At 32.6% G+C, this 10498-nt stretch overlaps 1 protein-coding gene and 1 long non-coding RNA gene across 4 annotated transcripts in view; one reads left to right on the top strand and one right to left on the bottom strand.

Annotated features, from left to right (window-relative positions):
• The first annotated feature begins 1225 nt into the window (after window positions 1-1225).
• Window positions 1226-4469, top strand: LOC147835383 (uncharacterized). The gene is made up of 2 exons (XR_015499817.1): window positions 1226-1719; window positions 2211-4469. It is a non-coding gene; the product is annotated as an uncharacterized LOC147835383 (long non-coding RNA).
• calcrla (calcitonin receptor-like a) overlaps window positions 3459-10498 on the bottom strand; it is a 61859-nt gene continuing 54819 nt past the window's right edge. For all 3 annotated transcript variants that reach the window (NM_001004010.3, NM_001441637.1, NM_001441636.1), the window contains 2 exon segments: window positions 3459-7458; window positions 10159-10200. In NM_001004010.3, coding sequence (NP_001004010.2) covers window positions 7240-7458; window positions 10159-10200 — 261 coding nt within the window. In that variant the 3' untranslated portion in view covers window positions 3459-7239.

The following is a 10498-nucleotide window of genomic DNA, read 5'->3' on the forward strand; positions in this document are numbered from 1 at the left end:
TGTGCTGTGTTTCTGCAGTCCCCATGACTGATTATTAGTCCTATTCCCCAACTTGCAGGCACGTGCACACACAGGGCTCAACCTGTGCAGTGCACATGCCCTTTTTAGTCTACGATAGAAAGTTCCCTTCCAAAATGATCAAAAGTGCCCCCGCGACATACCCACCCTCCGTCCCCGCTTTACAGTACGCGCGCGACAACACAGCTGATAAGAACTCGCGCGACAACACAGCTGATAAGAACTCACGCGACAACATCACTATTCAGTACGCGCGCGACAACACAGCTGATAAGAACTCGCGCGACAACACCACTATTCAGTACGCGCGCGCCGACAACACCCGCTTTAGGGTTTTCCAGCTCTTTTTAATCCCCGCTTCTAGCAGCACACTCCATTTCCGCATTACTGGATCTGTAGCGACAACAGACTGCAAGGGATTATGGCCAAGCCTGGGCTGATGGGAATTGTAGTTTCCGGTACCTCCCGTTCGCTTCATTCGCCTGAGCAAATTTTCTCAGAAGACCTATAGTTTTACCGAGTCATGCGACTACGGTAATATCGAAAAAAATTTATATTGCGGTATGACGGTATTTACAATACCGTTACATCCCTAATATATATATATATATATATATATATATATATATATATATATATATATATATATATATATATATATATATATATATATATATAATTTCTCCGATACCTAGATTGCACCTCTGCACTAGAAGTTTGGCCAGAGGAGAAATGGCTGTGCCCAACTGAGCCTGGCTTGGGACTTGTGGAGCTGCGCATCGAGGGATTTTCTCTTTAGTGTTTGGACTTTCAGCAGTGAAAATTCCACCAAACTGAACTGAACTAAACCACCCACTTTGAATGTTATCACTCGATTGAATGAGCATTATCAGGGTTTATCAGCTGACATGGGTCAGTTGGGGGCCTTCTGTGCCTACTGGTAAGCTCAGAAGGCTGTTATCATCCATCCACATGGTTAATCAGGTATACTAATAGAGAGGACTCCAGACCCAGATTTGTTTTTACATTAATTTGACGGTTGGGTTTGGGGTTGGAATAGATGTAGATGGTAATGAAATACAATTAATAGGAAATTTACTTAACAATATAAATAATACACATGGTTAATCAGCTATACTAATGGAGAAGACTCCAGATCCACATTTGTTTTTACAGTACTGTAGTGACGGTTGGTTTTAGAGATGGGGTGAGGATAGACTTTAATAAAATACAGTTAATGGGAAATTTAATAAATAATAATACTCGTTAACTTCCGGCCACAGCTGTACGTGATCTATAGCTGATTAACTATGTGGATGGATTGATAACAGCCTTCTGAGCCTACCTGTAGGCGCAGAAGGCCCCTACTAGACAATAACTATCAGCAACCACAGATAACGCCTATTCAATCAAGTGATAACATTCAAATTGGCTGACTAAACTGAACTTTAACTCTGAAAACTTGACTGGCACAGTTTCACTTTACAAGAACTTCCATGTTAAACTGCTATGACATGAATTACATTGTAAAAGCGCTAAAGAAATAAAGATGAATTGAATATGTTTTTTCTCGTCAAGTCTCTTTTTTCCACTTATTTTTCTGAATTAATATTTCAATAAATGCAGCAAAAGCTAATATTTACAATTTAAAAGAACTGTTATCACAATTTAAAAGAACTGTTATTACAATTTAAAAGAACTGTTATTACAATTTAAAAGAACTGTTATTACAATTTAAAAGAACTGTTATCACAATTTGAAAAGACTGTTATTATAATTTAAAATGACTGTTATTACAATTTAAAAAGACTGTTATTACAATTTAAAAAGACTGTTATTACAATTTAAAAAGACTATTATTACAATTTAAAAATACTGTTATTACAATTTTAAAAGACTGTTATTACAATTTAAAAAGACTGTTATTACAATTTAAAAAGACTGTTATTACAATTTAAAAAGACTGTTATTACAATTTAAAAATATATTACAATTTAAAATGACTGTTATTACAATTTAAAAAGACTGTTATTACAATTTAAAAAGACTGTTATTACAATTTAAAAAGACTGTTATTACAATTTAAAAAGACTGTTATTACAATTTAAAAAGATATTACAATTTAAAAAGACTTATTACAATTTAAAAAGATATTACAATTTAAAAAGACTGTTATTACAATTTAAAAGAAGTGTTATAACAATTTAAAAGGAGAGTGTTTTTTTACATTTTTTTTAACCATTCAGCCGATCTCCAGGTCTGACATGAGCACATTTAGCTTAGCTTAGCATAAATCATTGAATTGAATTAAACTGTTTGCTACTCGCTCAAAAAATGTTTTGGTAATTTTCCTATTTAAAGCTTGACTCTTCTGTAGTTACATTCAGCCCCTCAGTTAGTCAGCCCCTTTCTCAAATCAGTGTTCTTATAGATGATAGTTTTTACCATTTTTTTAAACATTCAGCCGATTTCCAGGTTCGTCATGACCACTTTTATCAAAGCTTATCAATCATTGAATCGATTAAGACTGTTAGCTACTCGCTCAAATAGGGTTTTGGTAATTTTCCGATTTAAAGCTTGACTCTTCTGAAGTTACTTTGTGTAACTACAGAAATGTTGCTATTTTCAAGGCCAACATGTCTAGGAACTATTTCATGATTTATGCTAAGCTAAAAGAGCTCCCGCTAGACATGGAGATTAGCTGAAGGGATTCAAATAAACTGTTTAACACTATGGAAAGTTGTATAAAAATATGGAGTGTTCCTTTAAACAGCCCTGTTGGATAAAACAATCCATTCAGCCAATCTCCAGGTTTGACATGAGCACTTTTATCTTAGCTTAGCATCAATCATTGAATCGAATTAGACTGTTAGCAAATCACTCGGAAAGCGTATGGTAAATATTCCTATTTAAAGCTTGACTCTTTTTTAGTTACTTCGTAAACTGAAGGAAAATGATGTCATTTTCAAGGCCAATATGTCTAGGAACTATTCAGTGATTTATGCTAAGCTAAAAGAGCTCCCGCTAGACAGGACTATTGGTTGAACAGTTTCAAATAAACTGTTTAACACTAGGGAAGTTGTATAAAAATTAAAGTGTTCCTTTAAACAGCCCTGCAGTCAGTCTCTTTCCCTGAGCAGTGTTCCTCTAGATGCTCTGGCTTCAGCTCGTATTGATAAAAGTCTGTTTTGTTCATAAACTTTGTTCCTAGTGTGTCTGTGTTCCTGAGAGCCTTATTAAAAAAGTGCTCGACTGAAGGCAGTTGAAGGACACGTTTGATGATGATCAAGACATTCTGAGTAAACGTCATTAGCTTTGCCCTTGAAATTTGAGCAAATTAACATCCTGTTTGGTGTGAATAGTTTGATAAGCTTTTATATTCTGTCCGTTCCCAACCCAGTGCTTTTAATGAAACACATTAACAGGCAAACAAGACACTTGAAGTAATCGTCTGTAATTACAGAATAATACAATACACATGATTGCAAGACTGCTCACATTGTATGAAATGTTACATGAGTACACCTCAAGAGAACAGAAGACAAATTACATTCAGAACATTTGCAGTGGTTGAGTTTAGATGCAGCATAAACACAATACACCCATTCTGATTTACTTTTACATTAAGAACAACTTTAAATACCAGATATAAAAAAACGACAAGCGAATATGTGTTTGCAACTAACAAACCAACATTTGAAACTGTCCTGCAGTGAGTGTATTTATAGTGAAATGCACAAATTATCACAAACAACACGACAAAAAGCAACAGTAATTGGCACATAATCATTAAAAAGAAATGATATTCAAGAAGAACAAAACGTTGTGTTGAAGTTGTAAGTAACCTGATGAAAAGGATAGTGATTGGCATTTGTTTACATGCTGTGAAGTGCTATGATTTGCAATATTAATACTGATTTCTTCTCAATCCAGAGTGAGATATAATGCACACAAAAGATGTCTGCAGTGTAAAGCGATATTATGCACACCCCTATAAAATATTCAAATGCAATTACAGCTGAGAATATAATATTTACATAATTAATACAAGCACATTCCCCAGTTTGCAGCATCGCATGTCAACAGTTGTTTGTAAGGTTTTTATATGGACAAAAGCACACATTTGTTCACCTCAAAAAATATCTGATTTCTGAACCATGTTGATTGGTTCAATAACCAGAAGCAGACCAAAAAATAAAATCACAGTAAGTATGTTTCTGTTTGTAGCGTTAAGTGGATAGATAGGAATTTAGCCCCATTTACAATATACTTGGTGTTAAAATTAATTTGTCAATCTGAACACAAAGGGAAGATGCTAAATACAAGAGGGAGCCGAGTTTAAGCTTGTCCACCTTTAATCGTTTCCTGATGTTTAGTGGAAAATATATTCAGCCAGATTGGTTTTTGTAAATGCATTCAAATAGGCACAAAAAAAAAAAAAAAAAAAAACATTTTGTGTAAATCATGCCAGCTTGTTTCACAATAATATATCAAAGGGGCAGAAAAAGACCACACAGACCAGGTCATAAATCCTGCCTTTAAATTAATCAAGAAAGTGGACAAAAGAAACATTGAAAGACCCAGTGTACACAGCAATGTATCTACATCTACTTGTGACGTGATTGATTAGAAAGCTTCTTAAAGTGATAGTTCACCCAAAAATGAATGTATCTGACTATTTACTCACAGCTACTGTAAGTGGTTATAAACTTTTATGAGGTTTTTTTTTATATGGTTGAACAGAAAAAAAAAATGTTAATTTGAAATATGTTAAAAAGAGGTAACCATTGAGTTTCTTAGTAGAAAAAACAAATACTATCCGCTAGTTTGTGTGACATTATGCGAAGGGGCTTCCGGGTCCAAACGCTCTATCATATATATATATATATATATATATATATATATATATATATATATATATATATATATATATATATATATATATATATATATATATGACTATCTGATAATGTTTTTTTCTTTTGGAAAAAGTCTTATTTGTTTTATTTTGGCAAGAATAAAAGCGGATTAAAATAATAATAATTATAATAATAATAAACAGTTTGAGGTTGAAATTATTAGCCCCTTTTAGCTATTTTTTCTGATTCTACAGAACAAACTATAGTTATACAATAACTTGCCTAGTTACCCTAACCTGCCTATACCTAATTAACCTAGTTAAGCCTTTAAATGTTACTTTAAGCTGTTTAGAAGTGTCTTGAAAAATATCTAGTCAAATATTATTTACTGTCATTATGGCAAAGATAAATAAATCAGTTATTAGAAATGAGTTATTAAACTATTATGTTTAGAAATGTGTTGAAAAAATATCTCCTTTCAACAGAAATTGGGGAAAAATAAACAGGGGGGCCAATAATGCTGCAATAATTTATATATTTATATATATATATATATATATATATATATATATATATATATATATATATATATATATATATATATATATATATATATATATATATATCCATACTTAATATCACATGGCCAGAAAGTGATTATTGTTAATAGTTATTTATAAGATAGAAATGCAGCAAGTTTAGAGACTGGTATTTTTATTGTATGTAAAATTCACTTTAATGTGTGATGTAATGTGATGGAAGTCAGTGGTTAGCATTTGTATATGTGTTAGTATTTGTATATATGTTAGCATTTCCAACATTTTTTTTTAATAGCTTATTTTGGGTTCAACGGAAACAAATATGTGACAACTTGTGAAGAGAGAGTAAAAGAAAGAGTTTTCCATTTTGGGTCAACTACCCCTATAACACAGGTTGTAAAAAGGGCCTTAAATGTTGTCTAACTTCGAGTATGAATTAGATATGGATTACTTTTTTCATCATACATTTTTCTTTTGTCCCTCTGAAATACTTAAAAGCATAGGTGTTCAGAACAACATGATGGTGAAATAATAATGACAGATTGATTTTTGGGGTTAACTATTCATTTTAAGCATTTCAAACAGTTTCTGATTGTCAGAGTAGTCTAAAACTTGACTTTAGGTAATATCGTAACATTAAAAGAAATAAACAACAGCCACATTATTTAAATCATATGGAATGTAAGTGAGTTTCTCTAGACTGGGTAAAGGTTAGAGTTAAAAACATCTTTAGAAATGAAAGAGTTGAATATGTGGAACCTTTTCTTTCAATTAGCAACACAGCTTGCTTCTGAATCCCTGATTTTGACACAAGACGATGATATTTCAAACACTAAAGGTGTGTTATAGGAAAAGCTGCAGAGTAACGTAGTTTAGGAAGTGGATTGTTGTACCTTATTTCATGAAAATGTAAATTAAATATAAAATACATGGCTGAACATTACAAATATGTTAAGAAATACAAAAGTCAAAAAGCACTGAAAGTGTGACATGTACAGAATAAATTGAATTGTGAAAATATGTATATAAATTAATTACATTGAGAAGTATATCTTAAAGTTATTAGCATGTGTTTGCACTAAATGGCAAAGTGTTACATAAATTACGTTCCAATCTCCAGGGCTATTTTTAGGAGACTCAAAAGTGGGAGTTTTTGAATTACTATGAACATATTTGTTATTTCTCTTTTGAAAATTAAGCTTGTACTTTAATTCCAACCAATAAATGTTGATAAGCGATCAAAAGTGATCATAATAAAATACAAATCCTTTAACAAAGTTTTTCCTGAATTTACTTTTCATCTTGATTAACAAAGATAATAGTACTATAATACTATACTAAAATCCCAATGAAATGGATATCAAATCATTATTATAAAAGAAAAAGCATTGGCTTTAGGGCACATTTCAGTTTTTATGTTTTAATATAGAGATTTTTGTGGTTTTTAGTAAAATATATATATATATTTGGATTATAATAATCCGATTTTTGTTATCATAGGGACAATTATGTAAGACAAAGAAGTGCATTACATATAAGAGCCAAATATTTACACTAATTCCACTGCAAACAGCAGTTGAGCAAACTAAAATACTGCAAAATACAAAGACAAGGCCAATAATGTGTTTGTACATTTAACATTAAACAAAGGTAGCAAAATGTTTTGTTTTTTCAGTGTAAAGTTTACGAGAAATGCCTTTACTCCATCCCTCGGAGAGCATGAGCAATGCACTATGGATAAAAAGGTCCACGTCAGTCATGTGGCAGTTTTTTTTTTTTTTTTCTTGTGTATATTCTGCATCACATTGCCATGTTGAGTGGCATCAGGCCAAGGGATTCTCTGGTTTTATTATGGCGTTGTCAAAGTCATGGTAGTTTTTGCCATTCAAGTGTTCTGTGTGTCCGTCAATGCTGTAACAGCCCTGAACCTCAGTTATGGAGGATGCAGTGTACGAAGCAGATCTCAGAGCATCAGATTGCGTGATGGTGCTTCCAAACTGAATACGGTACTGATTCCAGTGCCTTCTCAAAACCGCCTGGACCTGAGGAAGGCAGGATTTCAGTCAGCATAAATAATGCATTAGCCTTCAACAAATGTTAACCAGGTTAGTGATTTCAAATGTAGTTATAATGGGTCAGACATACTAACAGCTTGTGCACAAACAATCTTTTAACATTACTGTCAGGATTTACTAAAGACACATTGTGAAAAATTTATGATGAAAATGCATGTGAAGTTATTGCATTTGTTTTCCTATCACAGAGGCACATTTTCTGGGGGGAGAGAATGTAAAGGTGTCATAGAATAAATATCTGGATATGGCTGAATAATACGTTTAAACACCATTGTTTCCTCTACGTCATGTCAATTATGTTAGTGTAAATACATTCATTTATTCATTTTCCTTCAGCTTAGTCCCTTATTCATTAAGGGTCACCGCAGCGGAATGAACCGCCAACTATTTCAGCATATGTTTTACGCAGCAGATGCCCTTCCAGCCACAACCCAGTACTGGGAAACACCCATACACTCTCACTTTCACACACATTTCTACACTATGGCCAATTTAGTTCATCCAATTCACCTAAAGTGCATGTTTTTGCATTGTGGGAGAACATGCAAACTCCACAGAAATGCCAACTGGCACAGCTGGGACTTGAACCAGCAATCTTCTTGCTGTGAGGCTACAGTGTCAACCGCTGAGCCACCATTATATAAGTTAAATATATATTGATTAAATATCAAATTAAATATAAGAAAGTAAATTAAATATATATAGAATATATATTAATATAAAATGCAGGGCTGAACATTTATGCCAAGAAACACAAAGTCAAAAGCACTGAAAATGTAAAAAAATAATAATAAAAATAGTTATTAAAAAAATTTATTGTGAAATATATATATATATATATATATATATATATATATATATATATATATATATATATATATTTAATTGCGCTGAGTATATTTTAAAGTCAAATTGCTTATAACTTTAAAATATACTTCTCAGTGTAATTAATTTATATACTTCACTGAAATCATTGAATTACTATATTGTGAGTTATAACCTTTTTTAATGTATGAAATTATATAATGTACTACTTGAACAACAAATAATAACTTGACTACTAGTTGATCATTTGGTATCAGAAGTGGCTTATATGAAAGGCAAAGGCCTCTAGATTATGCTTATTTCACCAAAATAAAATATGATCTTGCCTTGATTTTTAAACATTTAATCAGGAAAGTAAGGTATGACTTTGCTTAGACAAAAGTCTTGTCACTTAATAGAAAGTATGTACAGTATAGAATATAATTAATATTGATAATATTAACTGATAATAAATTAATATTGTGCATGACTCCCATGAGCTTGGAGAACTGCATCTCTGCAATGACTCAAATAACTTATTAATAAAGTCATCTGGAATGGCAAAGAAAGCATTCTTGCAGGACTCCCAGAGTTGATCAGAATTTTTTGGATTTATCTTAAATGCCTCCTCCTTCATCTTACCCTAGACATGCTTAATAATAATCATAACTGGTGACTGAGCTGGCCAATCCATGGAGCTCCTTGACCTTCTTTGATTTCAGGAACTTTGATGTGGAGGCTGAAGTATGAGAAGGAATCTTTTCTTGCTGAAGATTTTGCCCTCTCCTGTGGTTTGTGATGTAATGGGCAACACAAATGACTTGAATACCTCAGGCTGTTGATGTTGCCATCCACTCTGCAGATTTCTTGCACGCCCCCATACTGAATGTAACCCTAAACCATGATTTTCCTTCACCAAACTTGACTGATTTTTGTGAGAATCTTGAGTCCATGCGGATTCCAATAGCAGATGATTGGGATGCAGTTCAACAGATGATTCATCTGTAAAATCCCCTTTTCCAAATGATCAACTAGAAATCAAGTTATTATTTATCGCTCTTACAACTGGGATCTACGACCAGACTTTGTCTTGTAGTGTATTCCACTACTGTGATATTGCTTAAATAACCATGTGGTAATGCAATCAAAGCATAAAATTAATGGCAAACTATTAGTCTGTCATCCTTTCTAAAATAATTAATTTGGGTTTTTTTATGCATTTTAAAAGCAATTCGGCAAACTATTAGACCAAATTTTCTAGTGTATTTTTCTAGTGTATTTCACAATAAAGTACAAAAACTGCAATAATAAACATAGTTCTGAAGTACAAATACTAAAGCAGAATGTTATATATATATATATATATATATATATATATATATATATATATATATATATATATATATATATATATATATATATATATATATATATATATATATATATATATATATATACATACATACATACATACAGTATATGGATACTACTATAAGTTATTGTTAAAATAATTGATTTATTTTTGTTTTTACAATGTACCCATAATGCCACCCTTTCATTTAAGTACAGTATACTGGCTGTACAAACTGTGATATTATCCGTAAAAGCTTCTGCATGTCTCATTACCACAGTACATCTAAAACAACTCAACGCAAAAACAACATGGTTTGGACCGGTTCCCAGGTTCAGGCTTCTCATATGGGCACACGTGGACGTGTGCCAATGTTTTTAGGATTTAGAATTACACAGCCGATACAGAATCTCCATATCTGAGCATAGCTTTCAAGGAAAAGGATGTTGCACAATCCATAATTCCTTGCAGATAAACAGGAAATTTTTCATTTGAGCTGGTTAAACTCTTACCTCTCCATTGAAAAAGCAGAAGATTGTGGCCACCAGCAGTCCCTTAAAAACAAAATCATAAATGCGTTTCAGCATCAGAAATGGCTATCTTGCATTGCTAAACTACAATCTCCCACTTCTTCGCTAATAAGTTGCTGGTGTCGAATACATTTCCCCTTGTGTTTTTGACACATTCTGGCTGGGAGAGCTCTTGATGTGCACAGGGAGTCATCTGGGACAGCAAGCCGGTTTTATTGCATTATTCATTGTGCCGATTCAGCAAGGTCTAGCAGTACCAGCTGTCCGTGGCTTTTCCCTTTCCTTAACAACACTGCAAATTATTAGTTTCTAGCTGCTGAAC

The sequence above is a fragment of the Danio rerio genome, chromosome 9 (genome assembly GCF_052040795.2).
Source record: "Danio rerio strain M-AB ecotype USA chromosome 9, GRCz13ab, whole genome shotgun sequence".
Classification (NCBI taxonomy): domain Eukaryota; kingdom Metazoa; phylum Chordata; class Actinopteri; order Cypriniformes; family Danionidae; genus Danio; species Danio rerio.